Below are 21,212 nucleotides of genomic sequence, written 5' to 3' on the forward strand. Positions count from 1 at the left end.
GGAGATGGTTCTGGACCTGCTGGAAACAGAGGAAGATCTCACACAAGAAATGCTGCACACCCCACTGTGGGCAGGACATCGCACATCACCAGGGCTGTGGGCTCCCTGCAGAGGGCTTTAAAGGAGGGACTGGACCTTTTCCATTCTGACTGACTAAGCAGATCTTAGCCCTGTTGACACACCTGAACCAGCTCCCTACACCTGCAAGCCTGGACTAACTTTCCCCACTGCTGCACAGGGCGTGGTGTCACCAAAAGGGAAGGTTTCCAGCAGAAAGCTCATGGATACTGAGGTGTTTGTCCCACAGTCCATCCCCTGCATCCCATGCAAACCCTCCAGCCCTGGGAGAGGAATGAGCTGGGAGCCAGGAATGCCATCAGGACCAGTTTCCCCGGCCAGAACTCCCAGCTGTGCTCATTGCTCACCGTGGGATGGGCTCAGCACCTCAGCATCAGCTCTTCCCAAGCACATCCCTGAGAACAGGGAGGCTCATGCTGCTGAGGAGGGGCTGGCATAGCTCCCCCATCCCCAGACCCCTGCAGCAAAGCTCCCGATGAGAATAGCTCTGCAGGATGAAAGGGATGGAACCTCTCCACATCCACGGGTGCTGGGATGCATCGCAGCAGGCTCTGACTGCAGCAGGAGAGTGGTTGGGGTTGGAGGAGTTTGTGCAAGAGCCAAAGGAGATTTTGGGAAGGAAAGGGATTACAAGCATTGTGACCCTAGAGCTACTGCCCTGGGGACACGTGTGGTGTCACCAGCTTTGGGATGCAAAATGCTTGTGTCCACCTTGCTGCAACCCACAGAAGAGCTATGGGGACAGCAGCGCTTCAATGCGTCTGTAATCCCAAAGGAAAACCCCGAGGTAAGACTGGGTTTGGCCATGACATGATGCCACACGGTGGATTAAGAGACACTTCTGAGCCTGAAGCCTTCCCAGGACCTCTCCCATCCCTCACCTCTTATCTGCTTCTCCCACCATGGGCCGGGATGTGACGCCCCAGCCCTCCCCGGCCCTGTTAGCTGTGGTTGTATTCCCAGCACCGCTCCATCCCCTCCAGTGCAGGGAAAACACCTGGAGCGATGCACATGCCCGGAGGGATGTTACAGGGAGAAAACACACCTGTGCTCATCCAGCCAGAGATGGGTTTGCCACAGGAGAAGATTTTCTTTTCAAATGCTATTTGCATGGTCTCTAGGTGTGACCTGCAGTGCTCATTTGTTAACGATTTCTAATTGATTTACTCAATCCTAGCAGTGCCACTGGTGGGAGCAGCAGATGCTGCGGATGGGTTTGAGCACAGTGATAGGAAGTGCTGCAGATGGCTCCAGTCCCCAGAACCAGGCAGTGCAGGATGGATTAAAAAAAATGTTATAAGATTTATTAACCCTTCAAGAATAATTTTTCTATGGTACAGCTGGAGAAACAGGGACAAGAGCTCATGCTGAAATTTCCAAGCTGGAAAAGGCCCCAAAATGTCAATGGTCCCAGGAAAAATTAGGGGGGAAAAAAAGTTGTTCTTCTTTAGCCAAAACATCATATTTCTGCAAAGTCACTTTGTTTTCTTTGTGATTTGTCAAAGCTGGTAACAGAGTGCAAAATAAAACAAATTATTTCCAAACAAGAGTAACTTTACAATAAAAAAATGTAAATATTTGTCCTGACGGAGTGAAAAGGGCTGCTCCAACATTTTCAAGATCTTCCCCAATCCCGACTTCCCCACCCAGCATGTTTTGCTTTAGTTTTTACAAGAAATCAACAGCTGGAGAAAGCTTTTGGATTTTCCAATGGAAAAGAGCTGGAGGGACACTCTTCCTACAAGTTCCGCCAATTAGCGCCTGGCTCCCCAACACGCGGCTGCGGTGAATTTTCCACTGCTGGAAATCCTAAATATCAAAACTGGCTGTTTTCCTCCAAGACAAATGGGACTGTGTGCAGGGCAGCTGCTGCCACACGCTGCTCCCTGCAGCCCTCTGGGCTACAGGAATGTCCAGCTGAGCGTGACCCATTTCTCCTGAAAAAGCTCATTTTCCACCCAACAGCAGCTTGGTTTTGTCTGCCTGTGGGCAGGGGGAGAGCCAGGACATCCCTGAAATCCTCCAGCTGTTCCCCTGCCCTTCCTCCTTGTGCACACAAGCACTGCTCCGTCCCTCCCGGAGCAGCTGCCCAGATGTGCCTGTGCTCCAGATGTGCAGCATCACTGCAAACCTGCAGCAGGGCGTCCCCACCGAGCTGCAATTGGGGACATGAGTCATGTTACATCTTGAATTTCAGGCAAGACCTGGCAGCTGGAACACGGTGCCAGGGATCAGAGCGTGCATGGGGGCTGCCCAGCACAGGGGCAGATGAGGTGCAAGGCCTTAGCGGTGTTGCCGAACCCAGCCTTGTTTTATTAAGAGCATTAAAGGTCATCTTTTTTTCCCTTTTAAGACTATGACCCACACAACACGCACCAAATACATCCCATTAATCAGAACTACAATTCCCAGCACATTAAATATTTAGGAGCGATGCCAAAGCAGCAGGACAATAAAGAGCAATAACTTTCGGGTGGGATAAGGAGGTCGTATTTAAATATTTTGTTGCACAAAGTAGGGCCACATCCTAGGAACTGCTCCTTGCTCCAGCCCATCCTTTTCACCAAGACCATCAGGTGTCCGTGCCTGGCTGGAGTTGTGCATCCTGAGGTGTCTCCCTGCTCTTTGTCAGCATCACTTTGGGTGCCAGGAGGAAGCGCTGGGGCTCTGGCCCAGGGGGATTGAGCCTTGCAGCCCGGGGGTGGCTTTCTCTGCCTGCCTGCAGAGGCTTCCCGGAGACCTCCCGGTGATGCCGGTGCTGCGGTGAGTCAGCGGCAGCGGAGAGCATGACTCAGCCGTGCTCAGGAGCAGAGCAGGGAGGCAAAAACAGTGGATCCTACGGCCTTAGTGATGCGATCAAACCTCATCTACATCTGGAAGGGGAAGAAATGAAACATGGGAAGACAAAAGCAAGGACTCCTGTGGTTAAGTCACCCCTTAAAGGTCACAGTAATCCCTCTGCTCATAGAATTGCTGTTGAAACCCATCGCCATCCAAACCTGGTGCAGGAGAAACACCTTGCAAGTGAAGGGCAACTTCCCCAGGATAGCTTCCATCTCTGGGTGTTTTTCTCTGAGAACACAACAACCACAGCTCATGAATGTGGAATATTTTCCTTTTTTAAGTGTCTCTAAAAAGCAACGCAAACCCTTGAGAAGACTCCAGGTGCCAGGGAAAGCCGAGTCCTACAAGGGAAAAGCCTTTCTCCATGCTGTGCTGAACCCAGGGGCTGGGCACTTCCAGCCGCCCAAGTGGACACATGAGGTTGATACTCAAAAAGCAGTAATTTGGGGGAATTTTATGCATGAGGAGAGGAGCATTCAGTGAGAAAACCCCATGATTTATCTGCAAAATCTCTGCTAAGGGGCCATGGGGACATCACCACTCCTGACCCTTCCCAAGGAATCTGCTTCACCTGGGGACCTGGCTGCAAACACCATCATCTCCAGCCCTGCTCCACACAGTAATTTTAAGGGTAATAACCAGAAAACAAAGCCATACCAAGGGTCCCTGGCTGAGCAGGCTGCTTTGAGCCCACTGCCTGCAGAAAACTGATCCCAGGGAAGCAAGGAGTTTCCTTAATCGGGAAGGGCGAGGAGGGCGCAAGACCAGGGCAGGGCTTTTCTCTGCATTTTTATTTAGGTGGCAGAGAAATCTGACGGCAACAGAAAGGAGCTGGAAAAACAAACAGGTGTGTCCGGCAGTAAAGGGGCCGTAGCTATAGCAATGGGACAGGCCCTGTTGACAAAAGGCTGCACAAAGGACCTTCTTGAGAGATTAAAAGTGGTTTATGAGCTGGCAGGGTTTCCCGGGAAGGCGTCGGGGCTGGATCACGGCCGCGGGAGGCAATTGCTGAAAAAGCAGGATGGGGGTACAAGCACTGAGCACAAATCTGCCTCCTGCAGCATCCCCCAGAGCCAGAGCCAGGGTGGGGTTTCTCAGCAGCCCATGGAAATGCGTGGGTGTGCACAGGGCTGCTCTATTGCTCCCAGGGCATGGTGGGGTCTCTGCTCTGCAGCAGGCACCCCAAAGGGATGGGTTATTTTGGGCATCACCCAGCTCTGCTTGCCAGATGCTGCTTTTCTGGTATCACCCTTTGCAGCTGCAGCCTGGGGCTGCTGCTCTCGGGCTTGTAGCGGTGTCCAGGGTTTGGCTGGGGAGTGCAGGTGCCCTGCTCAAAGCTTTAGCTGGACACCACCCTCAAGCCTCCCTTGCTCCCATCCCAGGCACCTGCAGTGGGAGAGGTGAAATGCTGCTGCTGGGTTGTGCAGCTCTTCCAAGAGGCCTAAGGGCAGCACCCAGAGCAAAACCATGAACAACAGCAGGTCAACCCACTACCCCTCACATGGTGTCTGGTGGTGCAGCACCCCCAAACAGCCCCAGGCTCCTGTCTTGTCTTGTTTCTTCTACAACCCCTGCAGAAAGTGGAGCTCTGGTGCAGCAAAAACCTGCTTGGGAGATCCAGGGGCCAGAAGAGACGTGTCTGAGACAGGAGTTTGGCTGTGCCACCAAGGAGAAACTCAGAGGGTCAAATTGCAGAGCCAGGCTTGGGAGCCAGGGACTGTCGGGGATGAGTGGTGGGACACCAACAGCAGCCTTTGCCCAGAGAGATTCACACTCGGGTCGAGTTCTGCCACAGACAGGGGCTCCTGAGTGCCCAAGTGAACCAACTGCTCACCAGCTGGGGTTGGGCTGCAATTGTCTGGTTTAATTTATCCGAGGCTTTCCAAAGGACTAGTTTGTAATTAAAGCCAAGGGTAAGATGCACTGACAACTGTGTGACCTCATGTACAGCCACTCCACTCCACATCAAGGAGAAAAAGTCTTAAAAGGAAAAAGCCAGAGGTTGCCTTGGGCAGATGATGGACCACTGGCACCGGCAGCCCATGCTGGCATCGTTGCTGTGTCCATCAAGGTTATAAAGGGCTGGTGGGTCACTCGTGTGCCACAAGGCGCATCCTGAGGAGAGAACAAACTGGACACAAACCAGGGGTTGCCAGGGCTGCCCCCGAGTGCTGGCCCAGGGTGAGGTGAGGGGTAGGGTGCTGCTTTCTGCGGGAAATCCAGAATTCCCCCGGGGAATGCAAACTCCTCGTTCGCAGGAGCCCAGGAATAAAACACACATTGCAAAAGGCAGAGCTGTGCCAGCAGTGTCCCACACGGGGTTTGCAGCTCGCAGAAGCCTCAGAGCTGCTTTTGGCCAGGGGAGCGGTGCCTCTCCAGCTGCCCCAGGCCTGCAGAGCCGCCGCTCCCCGAGCCGGGGCCCTGTGGCGGTGGCGGCTCCTGGCGCTTGCCGGGCCCCGGGCGGGACACGGCGTTCCCGGCTGGCGAAGCTCCGTGCTCGGCTGCCTGGAGAGGGCTCGGGGTGCGCTTGAGGCAATGAGCCAGGGAGGAAACGTGATTTTAGTGCGTGAAAAACTCCCTAAGAGCAGCAGCCCCTCAGCCTGGAGAGCACCGGCACCGCGGCTGCCCTGAGCCTTCGCTGGCCCCCACAAAGGGGCATCAGGCGTTGGAAAAAAGCAGGGGAAAAAACCCAGGGAGCTGGAGGGATCTTTCTTGTGCCCTTCTAACACTGGTTTTAGCTGTGTGGAAGCCTCGTGGAGCAGAGTAACTCCTACAGTGCACGGCAAGCACAAGTACAGGGGACAGGCCCCGAGACCTCCTGGATATCAGGCCACGCTCCTCATCCATGGATATCCCGCCTCAATTCTATGTCGGCTTAATTAAAGACAAGCTGTAAGCTCCCAGCAGCATCTCTGCTGGTGCTAAGCATTATTAGTGCAAAAGGGAGGAGAGATTTGCTTTACCATCAGAGAGGCTTTGAGTTTCTGGTAAATAAAGCAACTGTTTTCAGCTCCCCAGGTTTGCCACCATAGGATTGCCTTCCTCGACCTAAGGGAAAGGCAGGAGCCAGAGCAGTGAGCACTGAGCACACCTTCCCAGATGCCATCATCTCTGAAGAGGCTGAGCCATCTTCTGCAGAAAAATAAGGTGGCAAAAGATCAAACACATCACACTGTATTTTGAAAGTGGCAATTGAGTGGGGGGAAAAGAATGATGTCATTTAAAATCCAGTAGTGTATCCAATACTGACCCCACAGAGGATGAAATGTTCTTCTTAAATATTAACAGTCACAATATGAAGGAACAAAACCAAAAACCAAAACAAGCGAACAAACAACCCCACGCCTCACTCCCCCACCGCTCCCCCCAAAAAAAACATTGGTGGGGAGAAAAGAGCCCAACCTGCTACTCAGAGGAATAAAAACCCCAAAGTGTAAGTGAAGGAATTTCCGAGAAACCATTGACATTTTTGATGAATGAGCTTTCTGTGGGTGGTTGATGTAGAAAAGAAGGTTAAGAAACGCAGACGTGATTTATTCTCAAGCAAGATGATGAGACTAAAGGTCTCCTGACTCAACACTTCTCCTGACTCAAGAATTCATCTTTTTGTTTTGTGCCTTTGCAGATTCTGCTGGATGCGAGGGAAAGCCACACGATTTGTGCACCTCCCATCAACAGCACGGGCTGTTTAGGCTCCAAGGCAACAAAACCAATTTAAAGCCTACCTTTAAAAGCTGAACTAGATGTGCTTAAGATTACACCTTAATTCCATATTTAACTTGATCCAAGATAAGCACAGTGATGAAGCCCCAGTAAATGTCTACCTACACACGCACATTGAAGTCCTATCATAGATGACTTACTGGAGAGGAAAATCTGCACAGGATGCTTTTGCTGATTAGAAAGTATAAAATCGTAAGGGAAAGCATTTCCTGTGATTCCTCTGGTGTTTTGTTGAGTCTTAGAAATGTTATGTGGTTGAGGAAGTTAAAACCTTTGGGGGCCTGAAAGGCAGCAAGGTGAGAACGGAGGTCCAGCCCACAACACAAAGGTGTGTAAAAGATCAGAGAATCATGGAATGGGATTGGGAAGGACCTTAAAGTCCATCTTCTTCCACACCCTGCCATGGGCATGGACACCTTCCACTATCCCAGGTTGCTCCGAGCCCCATCCAACCTGGCCTTGGACGCTTCCAGGAATGGGGCAGCCACAGCTTCTCTGGGCAACCTGGGCCAGTGTAAGGGGAATGACTCATTATACAGAGCTAAACAGAATTTAGCGTGGCCTTACCAACACCTCCTGGATGTGATGATCCAGCTGTGAGGAGGTGCCAACAAAGTGTTTTAAAAATGAGCCCCTAAGAGACGATACCACTGACAAACATTTGCAGGCACTTCAATTCACATTTCCTTAGGTTTCATAAAACTGACTTTTTCCATGCAACACAAGTTTAAATATTTGTTATTTGCACTGCAAATGTTAAGAAAAAAACTCCAAAATGCAATAAGATTTATGCAGTAAGATTATGGAAAGTCAGACAGTAAAGCGGGGAATGGAAAGAAGAAACCAGCTGAAAAAAAATTCATTGCAGTTGTCAGAAAAGGATTAGTAGGAAAAACTCCCTTGCTCAGCACTTGCAGGAAAAGACCCCATCTTCGACACAGACCAGTTATCCCTTCTCCCCCTCTTTTCCCATGCTCCCTAAACCCAAACATTGATTATTTTTATATTCAAGGAATGGGAAACTCTAAATGCTAAGTACCAGTACAAAACTGCCCAAGATTTCCATCTATTTATCAGGAATGTTTGTGGATGTTTCCAGTTGGAGGAAAAAAGAGTTTGGGGTTTTTTTTTTTCTTGAAGTGTTTATTCCTGCATACCCACATGTGAGGCTGACTGCAGTCTGGGCTGGAGCTGGGTACCAGCTTTTTATTATTTGTTCTTTCTTAGGTAAAAATCAGGAAAGATTTTACTGCAGAATAGACCTGATTACATTAGACCTGACCGTCATGGAAAGAATGAGCTTTAATCTTACTTCCTTCACCTCTTACTTAATTTCTTCCTTATTCACAGTGGATTTCTCTCTTATTCACTTGAATCAGGGTTGACTACTTTGCTTTAAATGCAGAGGTGAGGTGGGCCAGACTTCAGTTTCCCCTTACAAATCCCAGTACAGTTCCTGTTTTTCCAGGCCATTTTACCAACAGCCATTCTTTGTTCCAGTTATTATCCAGCCTGACCTCCTGGTCCAGTGCTGAAAACCAACCTCTTTACTTATACCAATGTATTTTCCAACATTTTAGAGCTTTCCCTAAAGGCCAGGTCATGCTTTTAGAGGCTCCCCTGGTTGTGGTTTGTCCCCTGGAAACAGGAATGATGCTTGTGCTGGTGCCTCCCCAGCAGACCCAACACAATTCACTTCAGGGGGATTCACCATTGAAAAGGGGAAGAATGAAATCAATTATTGGGCCTTGCTCTGCCCCAGGCTGCCCAGATTTTACAGCAGGGTACTCCAGGGATTTGCAGTCATTCCAGGTTTAAAATGGTAAAACCAGGCAGGTCTTGCCCTCATGTTTGTGAAGGTACAAAACCCACTGGAAACACCAGACCTGAGCGGGGCTGTGAAAATGCAGGGATTGGGCCAGTTCTGTTTTAAACACAGCTCAGCCTTCTCCTAGAAGTAGATTTTTAAAAGTCACCCACTTCTAAGCTAACTTGCAGCCTACCTTTGATCGCTTGGAAGAAAAACAGTCTTAATGAACTTGATCTGAAAAGCAGAACCAAAGTGCTATGGATGTACCCTGTTACATTCCAATGCCTGGCACCACACTGCATTTCAGAGCAATTACACTGAATTTTTTCACATTTATCAGCTGAAACCTCAAACCTCAGGGAACAATCCTCGCTCTTCCACACCCTCAAATCCCATTATTTATTTGTGTTTAATAAAATTACCTAATTAGACCATTCTCCAAGGAAACAACGTGCAGCTTTAGGCAAATACAGAAAGATGTTGACTGCGACACAGCCCTTTCCTTGAGCCAAACCCAAGGCAAACAACCTTTTCAATTAAACCCACTGGACCAGGTAGGCACAAGCACTTCCGCTAATAAATATCAGTAATTAGAATCAACACCTACCAACACAATCCCAGCTTTACTGGAGACATCTGGGGTCTCCAGATGTGCTTTTCAGGTCTCAAAGTAAATACACACAGGCACTGAAACCACTGGATATCCACGGGAAAACTGAATTTTTAGGGTAAGGCCACTGGAATGTAAACAGCAGGGCCAGAATTTAAGAGATGACTCCAGAAGTCTGGTTCCTGCATAGCTCGATGCAGTATCAGATATTTACCAACCACATGGGGACAGGCAGGTTTACTTACAGGCATGGAAAATAAGGATTCCTAAGAAAACCCTGGATCTCACTGCAAACTCCAGCATTAAACATTCAGTGAGGAGAGGAGAAAAACAAACAAGAAACAGACACCGTGTTGTACTTTTTTTGATTTTATAGAATTTTTACAATATATTTCTCTTCATTTGCATATTTTACCCACATCTGTAGCTTTCTTTTTACATGTTGAACTGAACTGGAATAAATCTAAAGGTCTGATATATTTTAAACAACTGATAAAAATTGCAAAGTAGTAAACCCGTAAGAAAAGAAATTATAAAACTCTCATTTTTAAGTGTTTAATGAAAGCAAGTCAAATGTATCATTAGGAACAATATGGTTTGTTTTAAATACATCATAGGTGATTCAGGCAGGACAACTTTTTTAGTTTTTCTTATATTAGGCACATTTTTTTTTCAGCATACCTGTTTTCCAGACAGTTTTATACAATTCAATAGCATCATTCACATCCGCTTGGAACTTCTGCATAATTTTCAAAATGTGATTGATCATGAATATTCATTATTGGTATTCTATTCCTCTTTCTTTAGAGCTACCAGAAGAAAAAAAAAAATCAGTGTTTCTTGTCTGTTAAAAAATCCATAATTAATGATTTGAGTTATAAGGCAGCAACAGATTCAGTGTCAACTCAGGTCACAGTCCTTCAGTTCCATCTAGTGGGTAGAAATTATATTTAGTGGACACTGTTCCTAGACAGTTCCTTCAGGGCAAGATGACTGACTCACGAGGCCAGTCACTGCTGGTAGAGTAAGTTGAGTGGTAATGCCTAGCAAGGAATTCTGGCCACTCCTGTGTCATCCTTGCAGCCTTATGTCTTCATCCAGAAAGCAAAAGGACAGTCCAACAGAAAAAAACGTGACTATGACAGAGCTGTGACAGGTTCTATGAATGGTTTATTTACAGTCTTCATCCCTGATGTGAAAAAAGAAAAAGCCTTCTTTGACTGAACAGGCAGATCTCAGCAGCTGCACGGCCCAGCACAGCAGCCCATTGCATATCCCTGATTCCCCAGCCACGGATGCCCACAGAGGCAGTGAATAGGAAGTCCTACTGCTCCAGGAAAGCCATTTCCAAGTGCTCACCTGCCCCATCCATACAACTCCCTGGCATCAGTTTAGGAACGTCTCCTTTTGGTGGAGCAACTCCCGTGGCCAGAATCTGCTCAAACAATTACAAGGTGTGAAGCAGTTGGCTCCCCAGGGATCTCTGACTCCCCTGCAGGGAGGCTGCAAACTCCAACACCTTGCTTGGATGTGGGAACAGAATGATTCGTGCGTTAAAGGTACACCACAACCTTGATAATTCCCTTCCCATCATGATGTCTTTAAGGAAATCAACTCAGGATGCTCAAGGAGGGCTTTCAGAGCAGCATCTCTCTGCTTCCTTTCAGTCTTTGACAAATACTACACTTTTCCTGAATCCTGGCATTCTCATTTGCTAAGAGAGCCACTCCATTCCTGAAGGCAATGGCTTCAGCATGGTGCTTCTCGTCTTCATTTTTAAGTCTTTCAGGCAGAATACTCATATTCTGATTCAAGCACTTGTTGTGCACTCACCTGGCTGAACAGAAGTCAAAACAAAACTCTACAGCACTAGAGGCCATCAAAAAAAAATCCGAGGGATGTATTACTGCATGTTTCCCTCTCAGAGGGAGACTGGGCCACCCTTAAACTCCAGCCCCAGCTGACAAGACCATCAGTTCAGAGGACACCCCTCAAAGCAGGGCTCCTGTGCACTGGTATTTAGGCACCACTCAAATTTAAGACAAACAGGGTCAATAAATACATCCCCTCCTGACAGAGCCACTGCTTTATACAACTTGCATTCTCTTACTACTAGAGCTATTGGCTGCCTTTTTTTTCCATAGTCCAACATTGGGGCGAAGAAGGGAAGAAGAAAATAATTAGCATTAAAAGTAATCTGAATTTATATTTTACAAGACCAGCTCTACAAACTGTGCAATGGTATACAAAATACACGCCCAAATCTTTCAGTGTTAACTCTTTGGAAAGGGAATAACCAATGTACCTGTGCAGGAAGAAAGCCAATTTATTTCAGCATAGAAGGTCTGCCATTTATTCCATGTTCACTAGGAGGAATGTGGTTATTGCTCTGTAAGATAAGAGTGGATTGATCATTAACCCTACCCTGAGTGCTGGGAGTCTGGGTTCCCAACATTGCCAAGAAGGACCTCCTAAGCCACTAATATTGAAATAACTAAAGGAAAAAAAGCCTTGTGAATAATTTCTTGTAAAGATGCGGTTTTTGAGAAACATGTAAGTTCCCCACGTCTTCATATCACCACTGCCTTGTGACTGAGGGCCAGCCTTTGCTCTCTGCACTACAATAATGGGCTATTTGGAATAATACACTGGAGATAAAGCAAGGTGAGAACAGGTGACCCAGATGGATGAATCAAAGAACAGGAGAAACAAAGCTCTTGCACGAGGATGCTCTGAAACTGGAATCCTTCAACTGCTTTGCAAATCACCCACAATTTCTTTTACAACCTGTAGTTTAGTAAGAATTTAAATCCTTTTCCTTGGGTAGTGCCTCCAAAGCAAAAATGACAGGATTCAAGTGTGGACCATTTCTGCAGCAGCCACCAGATTCTGGTTTGCCTGTTTCACTTTGAAGATGTACAACAGATGCTGCTGATGGCATCACCCCGAGTTCAGCAGTACTTTCTGAAGCTGACGCATTCCACGGATCAAGTTTCCTCGGGAGCAGATGATACCAACATGGGGGCCTTCCATTCTCATACTTCAGCTACCTTCTTTCCTTTACTTCCTCTGAATAAAAAACAATATTGTTCTGTTTACTCTAACATGCTACAATATGTGCATACATAACTGTAGGCGACGCGTGAGTTACTTCAGGATGTGCTTTTTCATTGAAGTGCGCTGTTACTTTTACAAATTCTACATCAAGGTGGAAGGAAGGAAGGCTGCAGAGTGCTCATACACTGAAGCTGAAGGAACTTTTCCTGAACGAAGTTAAGATGTTTGTTCCAATGTCCTATGGACAAACTACTCTATCCCATGCACTCCGGCCTGAGCCAGTATTAAACATTCCAGAAACTTGTTGATTTGTTTGGATAGTTAATGGCAAGGCTGATAGCAGCAATGTTTTTCAGGGCCTAGAAGAGAAAAGGAACAACAAAGTCACACCGAATATTCTCCTCAATCCCAAGGTGTAAAGAAATGCTTGTATGAAACTGAACAGAAATAGAAACCCAGAATCATAGAATGGTTGGGGTTGGGAGGGGCCTTAAAGATCATCTCATTCCACTCCCTGCCATGGACAGGGACACCTTCCACCAGACCACATTCCCCCAAACCCCATCCAACCTGGCCTTGGACACTTCCAGGGATGGGGCAACCAGAGCTGCTTCGGGCAGCCTGTGCCAGGGCATCACTACCCTCACGGGAAGAATTTCTTTCCAATATCCCAGAAAAGCTTTTGTGCACAGTTCACTCACAACTTTCAGAGGCCTGTCAAGGTACTGTAATGCCCAAGTACATTAATATCTCTTTTATAAACTCCACTGGGCAATGAGAAATCATTCAGTGTCTGCCACAAAGATCACAGACCCACCCAGCCCTGCGGCTGTGCAGTCCTACCTGTGCTGTGCAGCGATGAAGATGATCTTCAGTATTTAAGGCAAGCAAATACTCCTGTAGAGATCCAAGCTCCTGCAGCCAGAAAATATGCAATGAACACCAGTGGTTCTGCCAAAGGTGATATTCTACTAATTAACATGAAAATGCTGATCATTAGAGCAGTCCCCGAGAACCAAAGGTATCAGAACTGCACACCAGACTCTCCTGGACTAGAGCAGTTTGTGATCACAGAAATGAGCTCACGACACTGCTCATATTTAAAGTTCAAAATCAACTCAATGAAAACCACATGCAAATACCTTTAAATTAATTATTAAACCAGCATTCCTCTCAGAATAAACAGTGGCTTTAGGGCCTTAATAGTCATGACTATTACTTAAAGTCCCATGATGGATAAGGCAACAGAATTCTCCTCTAATTAGAACTTGCTGCCACACTCCTTAAGAGAAAGTTGTTAATGTTTCTGTAGCTCTGAGGGATAAAGGAAAACTGCAATTAGTGTAACACTGAATTCTCTGTCAATCCCAGCACTGAGGAAAAGAGGGATACAAATACAGGAACTGCTTACAGTAACTCTGTTTTCTGTCACAAAGAAGAGTTCTGCCAGTGCACGATGAAGAGGAAGGAGAATACCAGGCTTGGCTGTATCGTGACATGAATTGTTTTCCATATGGGTGAAAAGCTGCCAAAGTGGCTTCAATAAGGTGAGGTCACAGTCTCTGAAAAAAAAGTAATTTAAATGAAATCGTGATGCAATGGTGAGTAACCACCACGCTCGTTTCTGGGAATGGGGAGGTGGGACAGAAACCAAAACCAAATCAAATTTAAGAGAACAAAACCATGCATTTGTGACAGTTAAAAATAAAAAATAACTACTTTGCTAAATGCTCTTGCATCTAGAGATACTCATGCCATACATACATAAGCTTAAGGACACATATCCCCTCTAAAACTCAATTACAGGCTTAGTGGTACAACTAAAAATAATAATTTAAAATCTATTTACTTTACAGAGAATCAGAACATCACCAGGTTATTATTTCATCCTTACCTTAATTCTGCAGTGTAACTAATACAAAGAGAATAATTTCTAGAAAATTAATTGAAATCTACCTTCATCCTGTTTTGGGGTGATTTTTTTGTCTTTACAACATTTGAATTCATTGGACTTTTTTAAAGGCCAGGAAAGAAGAGAAAGTAATAAATTTCTGCTACCAAAGCACTTTAAATTGTATCCATCAGGCAAATTAAGAATACCTGCTTCAAATCACAAGGGGTTTTTTGCTTCAAAATAGTATCAGTTTAGTGCCTTTTTGTTGCCCTGCCCTTTGCCATTGGTGCAGGGTGTGGAGCAGTGCACTCACCCCTGGGTGCTGCACTGCACTATCTTCAGGAGCAGGTGGATGGCCTTCAGACGCTGGTGACCTGTCTGGCGACACGCCACCCCCACCTGCCACTCCCAGATTTTGGCGAGTGGGAGGTGAGGAATTACCCTTTCCTCAGACAGCATCTGCTTCAGAATTTCAAACCCTGGAAAAAAGAAAATTCAAACAGCTGTTACATTTTGTAGGGGGACATTCTGTTCACATAGTCAGTTTTCTCCATACACCAAGTATTGCTCTGGCAAGCCAGAAATATTGAATTAAAATACCAACAAAGATCTGAGACAATTCTGGATTACATCCTGACATGGCAACTCTTTTCTGAGGCAAAACATACATAAAAATTAGAATCATATCCAACATTAATTTTTTGCCCAAATAAGGCAAACAAAACACATATTATGTGATGTGCAGTAGAGTTTTGCTGATAGCAAATTATCCACCAGCCTCAATTTCATTCAAAATATTTAAACTCTAAAATAAACTAGCAAAACATCTTATGCTAGAAATTAGACCCAGAACCATCCTATTTTAATGGATAACCACTTTTGAAAAATGCAATTACCATTATTTCTGTTTCCAATTACGGAATCCCAGAGTGTTTACTAAATACTCTTTGTAATTACTATCATATAATGAGATTTTGGATGCAAATTACATTATTATAATTGTAATCTCCAAGTCTCTGTGAAGATTTGTATTTCTACCCCAAAGTCACAGGAAGTAAGAGACATCAGTTGAGTTTCAACTTGAACAAACCTGATCGTGTTATTTCTAAGACATTGAATGCAAATTCTAAGTCAAGAAAAAGGGATAACCACGAGTTTCTCAAAGCTCAGCAAAATGACTAAAAAAGGCCTTTTCCAAAACATTCTGAGCATCTCTTACCTGTCTGAAACCTTCCCAGATGACCTGCTGTCACCGTAAACTTATAACCCCACTCAGTGTTGCTCATGTCAGAAGTAAATCGGTAGTAGAGTGTGTCTCCTATGTGCAGGGAAGGAAGAAAGCCCACATTACTACCTTCTGAGTTAGTTTTGCCATCTCAAACACAATTTAAATGAAAACTCTGAAATTAATTAATCCTAGATGTCTTCATTCAACAGAGGTGGTCTTTTATTTTTTGGTAACTATGAAACACACAGAACAGGGTGACAAAGAGGAAGCTGAAGCAAAACCCACAATGGTTTCCCCTGTCTAAAGATACTGGATAGGAAGGATAATGTCTTTTAGGAAGAATAATGTCTTTTACATTTTTGACAACTAAATAGAGGAAATTAAAGAAATTCCATATTCTGCACATGTAACTTCACTTTTCCAATTGTGTTATTGGATCAGTTATGATTTATGAAAAAAGAACCCCTATATAGGCAGCCAAGTTCTTTACAACAACACTCGAATTCATTGGACAAAAGGTTTAAAATATTTGAAAGTAAAATTTTTACACATCAGAAAATTAAATTGAACATTTTTACTCTAGGGAAGAAAACTGTTAAACTTAATCACTTAAAACCAGAAGGACTATCAGAACATTTGACCACTTAACAATCAGGCAAAAAAGATTCAAAAGGTTTTTGTCATTGTAGCATCTACACCTTCAGAGATAAATCCTGGTAGTTGGCTGTAATGCTGCACAAAACATCTTCTTACCTACTGTGCTATGTAATATTAGAGCTGTTAAAACTTAAAATATCTTTCTGCCCCATGAAAAAGCCTGTCACCCTGGGACAAGCAGGCTAGTTTTCACTGGGAAGCAGAATTTTCAAAGTTTCATGAACAACAAGAATTTTGAAGACATTTTTTAGGATTTAGAAGGAAATATCTAAAAAAGAATTTCCCTTTTTATCATGAAATGGAGACAATGTTCTCTCCTACTCATAGGAGAAAGCCCTGCAATCAAATTAAAAGCCCAGAAGCCTTTAAATGTCTGTTTTCAGCTAAAACCTGCGGAAATCAAGAGCCTTAACGCAGACAGCCTAGGCTGGAAATGAACTTTCTTAAGGTGAAATTCAAGTTTCACAGCCAAAGCTGCTTTAAACACTGAGCCTCGAAGTTCAGCTCCTTGGCAAACCTCCACAACTATTTGGGGGGAAAAGGAAGACAGAAGTTCACAAAAATCTAAAACATTTCTACAGAACACACATTTGCTTCTAACTAGGACCTTGTAACTCAAACCCAGCACCTTGTAACCCAAATTGGTTTGCTAAGAAAGTTCCTAAATCTCTTTACAGGTGCTGACAGTACTTGAAGTCAAGAGTTTCCTGCAGTGCCCCAGTGCTCAGGGGTTAAAACACTTTAAAATCAGAAGCAGGGGACTGTGCAGTCCTCGAGCTCCCTGGCATTTGCACTGTGCTCTCCCAAATGTGCTCAGAGAATCCAGAGTGCAGCTGGCAGTCAAATCCTGGGTTTTTTCCAGCTGTGCTCTGTGGCACCAGCTGCAGCCAAGGCGTTGGCACTGGTTCTCTCTGCTCAGAGCAGCAGCAGAGCACGGAGACAGAGATAAGCCTATCTTTTTTTTTTTTATTAAAAAATGTGCTTCCTGTGGAAAGTAAGACAAGGCATAAACAATGTAAGTGAGTATCGTGCAGAACAAGGACTGTGCTGGAACAGAACCAAGATCAAATTTGTTTCCAGTAGCTGAGTGCATGCTTTGACTGAGGGCTGGAAAGAAAAGGTCACAGCACAACAACAGATAAGCCACTTTTGAGAAACAAATGCAAGAGTAGCACATGAGAGCAAATGGAGTGGGACAAGGAAGGGATTGGCTTTTTTCCTACACATCTCAGGAACATCCACATTTAACTCATCAGGAGTTTCTCTCAGGAGTCCCAGCAATATCCTATATAACCTTGAATCAGGGCATATTCACCTGGAAGCTCAAAATCAGTCCATTTCTGTGGAGACCCACTGAAGCTGTGCCGATCCTGCTGGAAATCACTGCTGCTGGACATGAGCAGCTCATCACAGCCCTCCTCTGTGTTACACTGAGAGTCAAACTTGATGGAGAGGTAGATAGCACCAGGAATGTGAACTTTATCCTGAGAAATAAACACAGCAGCTGTGTGTCCTGTCACACTGTACCACCCAGAACCCACTGAACTTTCACCATACAAACAAGCGAGATATAAAAAATATTACAGCATCTCCCTGAGTAAAAAACTGTTTGATATTTTTACCCAGAGCTAATTTAACAAATGGAAAGCATGGCCTATTGTTCACATTAGCTGTTAAGCATGTAAAATTAATTGCCAGCAATGCTTTCCTTTTTCAAAAGCAGCAATTGTTGCTGATATTGATCTCACTGCCAGAACCTACGGGGTTATACGCATTTTAAAAATAAAAATCAGAAGAGTCAGAGCAGCAGGGAAAATTAAAATTCCCAAGACTGCCCAGAGGCAATAATTACTTATGAAACTATATCAGAAAAATGCTTTCAAACAGTATCAAGAAGAGAAAATCAGAAAATCCCCTGTTTGTATCAGAGGAAGAGTCTCAAATGAGAAATACAAGAGAAGACACCACTCCTACTTTCATCTAACAGCACAAGGGAGTAACAGGCCAACTGAAACAAATCTTTGGATGGAAGGATAGATATATCTGATCATTAAGGCCTTGAAACCATTTACAAATCTGATCTACTTCAAATACATGCACAGTAAAACCATGTAAGTTATGCACTTTTCATATGATTGAATTACAACAAATTGAACACGTGATTGAACACGTTTCTTTGCAGGGCCAGGCCTCAGCTATCTGACATCAGCCTTTCTCAAGCAAGACTGAACAGACTTCACAGCTGCTTCAAGCACAGGAGTCCCACAGATACCCATGTGGAACTCTGAGAGGCTTCTGCTCCAACTCCTTGGTGATTTCAGCTTCAAGTCATGCACTGCAATCCATGCCTGCCTCACCTCAAAGCTCGTGTTGTTGTTGTAAGGATGCTGAGATTCCCGCATCTGCACTGCCATCCCTGGCTCCTCCATGAACTGACAGGCTGTCAGGGCCATGGTCCCCAGCATGTTCTCCTTGCACCCGTGCAGCACTTTCTGGAGAATCTGGGGAGAAGCAACGTCATGTAAATACAATTTCCCATCAAAAGAACATTTACAGCTGTACATGCTGATGGCTGACACGAGTCATGTCCAGCCACACAGTATTTTGCAAGAGGGAATCAATGTACCAGCAAGAAACAAGATAAATTCACAAATGATGCCTACCAAGTGTCATCTCCATAAGCACAGAAGATTTCATTCTGTCCTCTGTTCTGGATCTTTCATTTTTTATTTGATAAAAACATGGCAGATATTGGCTACATCTCTTCCCACAACTGCTAGAATCAAGGCTAATCCATAAAGTAATTAACAGCAAACTAAAGCTGTAATCAAGTAAGATAGACAACTTTGTTAACATACTAAACAGGCACCTTTGCCTTCTGTACCTACAGTTTTTGATTTGAATAGAATATGTCATACATTTTAGCCTTCAAAAATGTACAACTCTGTGCCTAAGAAGAAATGATTAAGTATCAATTAGGTGGCTGAAGTTTTGAAAGCAGCAGATGCACATTTTCTGCCCTTAAAACCTCCCAAAAATGCCCTTCAATCTGTATCAGGACACACTAAATATAATTCAGAACCACCTGTGTCTCCTCTTTCCTTACTTTTTCAAAGTGCACAAAAGCCCTGAATGGAGAGTTCTGTTACTTGAGGCCCTTTCAGGTCATCAGAGCAACTCATTACATCTCTTCACCTGCCATCTCCTAACTCCTCCTATAAAATCTAATACACCAGCTCAGACCAGCAGGTTCATCTCCAAATCAGCCAAAAACTGATTTCTTGGGAGAAGGAATTTGAAAACCAAAGGCAGCATGTAGCAGTTCCCTGAATGCACTCCTTGCCTTGCACTTGCAGAACAGCCTAACACAAAGGCTACACTTTTGCATTTAATATGTCTTAATAGATTTTATTCTATTAGTTCATCCTGCCCTTTTCTGAACCCATTAAAACACCCTGGGGCAACAATTTCCATGACATACTGGGTCAAGAACCTGTTCTTTTGGTTTGTTTTGGACCTGCCACTTATTACCTTAATCTGACACTCCTTTGTTTTCTTACTGGGAGGGCCAGTGAATAATACTTGCTCTTAGCTTTTGCATGCTATTTACTGCTTTAAATCTACAGAGAAAGAGGAACAGACTTTTCCATTACTCCTTCTCCCTCAATGCCCCACAGGGGAAAGATCCAGAATGTAGAAAATGAGTTGGTTCCTCGTACTGAAATTATTCCATGGCTGTAATAACCCCTGCCATTCTTCTCTAGGCCTCTTCCAGCTGTACTGCATCTGTATTTTTTAATGAGATGAGGGAGTCACTGCAGTCCAAAAGACTGCACAGTATTGGTTCAGTGGCATATCAATGCCTTCTGCTTTATTTTTCATTCCTTCTTCGAAGATTCCCAGCACTTGATTTGCTTTGACTGCCGTGAAGCCTTGAGCTGACACTTTCATTACAATATTCTATTGTAATTCCAAGATCACTTCCACCACCAGCTCATCAGTGGAGTAGCAGGTATTACAATATACACATTGAGATCTAAGTAAAAGCAGCTTTTAAAAGGCACTGCCTATTTTACCAGTTTCTCTAGATTACCATCTAGATTGCCTATTTTCAAAACAGACTGCCTATTTTACCAATTTCTCTTTCATAACTGAAAGAGCTCTCTCCACAGAGCTAGTTTTTCCATTTTCTGTTAACAAGATCAGCACATCAAGATACTGACAGATCCCAACTGGTTTTTCAGAACTAATTTAAATTTTGGAGTTTCAATTTAGTTAAAAAAAAGGAACTTCAAGTATTTTTGTTAGTCAGAGTCTCATGGCATGTAGGCACAGGTTTTGCTCACATGTCTAAGTGAAATCCACTTACTCTTTCCCACAGCTGCTTCTCCTCTAGCTGCATCAGCATGTCCAGGATGTATGTCATATGGGCTGGGCCACTGAGGTCTAGGATTTCCTCATTTATTGCCACATCATCAGGCCACTCAGCTAACAAGGATGCCAGCACGTGCCTGGCATACAGAACTGCAATTGCCTCATTCACACGATACAGGTAGTCCCTCACAGCCTTTTTACTCCTGGAGTCCAGCTCCTTGTGCAGGAGAATGGAACTCTTGGTGCGTCGCTGCTTGGCATAGCTGAGCTGCAGGTCACTCTCTGTGTTGGTGATGAGTTTCTGGGCAACAGGATTGGTTTCTTCTGTTGCTTTATCACAGAGTACAGGCTTTGACTGCAAGAAGAGAAATGCAAGTTTGAAAACAGGCTGTCAATAATTTACTGACTTATGTTTGGATATCTGACCAGTCAAACTGCGAGCTGAATTTACAGATGAATTTTCCAAAAAACCCACAAAAGTGGGATCTCTCACACAGCTAGAGGGACATATTTCCTGAGAAACACTGTTTATGTCAGCAGACCTCACTATACACTGATGCATTTGTGGAAACAGCAGTTAGAGTTCTAACCAGAAGTGTTAGCTGAAGCTGACCTACAGAGGCAAAGCTAACCACGTGCCATGAAATGAGGCAAGTTGGGAGGGACTTTTGGAGATCACTTGGTCCAAATTTGACTTAAGGCTGAGATAACTTCAAAATCAGGGTATTGTCCAGTTAAGTTTGGATTATTTCCAGGAGTGTGTATTTCACAGCCTGTGCAGAAGCTGTTGAAAGGCCTATTTTTTTTTCTTATAATTATGTGAAACTGCTTCAGGAAGCTCCTTGCCCTTAGCTGTACAACTGATAAACAGCAGTGCTGGTGACACCACACAGCCAGGAACGAGCCCCCAAAATAAAGCAGAGCTGTGGGACCCTGC

The 21,212-nt window shown here is 44.7% G+C and overlaps 1 protein-coding gene across 2 annotated transcripts in view; it reads right to left on the reverse strand.

Annotated features, from left to right (window-relative positions):
* Positions 1–9,418: 9,418 nt before the first annotated feature.
* The window catches only part of ZZEF1 (zinc finger ZZ-type and EF-hand domain containing 1), a 57,441-nt gene continuing 45,647 nt past the window's right edge, over positions 9,419–21,212 (reverse strand). For both annotated transcript variants that reach the window (XM_048324466.1, XM_048324465.1), the window contains exons 48-55: positions 20,271–20,630; positions 18,259–18,402; positions 17,217–17,385; positions 15,236–15,334; positions 14,330–14,495; positions 13,534–13,684; positions 12,966–13,037; positions 9,419–12,481 (exon numbers count right to left, since the gene is read on the reverse strand). In XM_048324466.1, coding sequence (XP_048180423.1) covers positions 12,407–12,481; positions 12,966–13,037; positions 13,534–13,684; positions 14,330–14,495; positions 15,236–15,334; positions 17,217–17,385; positions 18,259–18,402; positions 20,271–20,630 — 1,236 coding nt within the window. In that variant the 3' untranslated portion in view covers positions 9,419–12,406. The remainder of the gene's footprint in view (positions 12,482–12,965; positions 13,038–13,533; positions 13,685–14,329; positions 14,496–15,235; positions 15,335–17,216; positions 17,386–18,258; positions 18,403–20,270; positions 20,631–21,212) is intronic.

This window comes from Corvus hawaiiensis, chromosome 20 (assembly GCF_020740725.1).
Source record: "Corvus hawaiiensis isolate bCorHaw1 chromosome 20, bCorHaw1.pri.cur, whole genome shotgun sequence".
In the NCBI taxonomy this organism is placed as follows: Eukaryota; Metazoa; Chordata; class Aves; order Passeriformes; family Corvidae; genus Corvus; species Corvus hawaiiensis.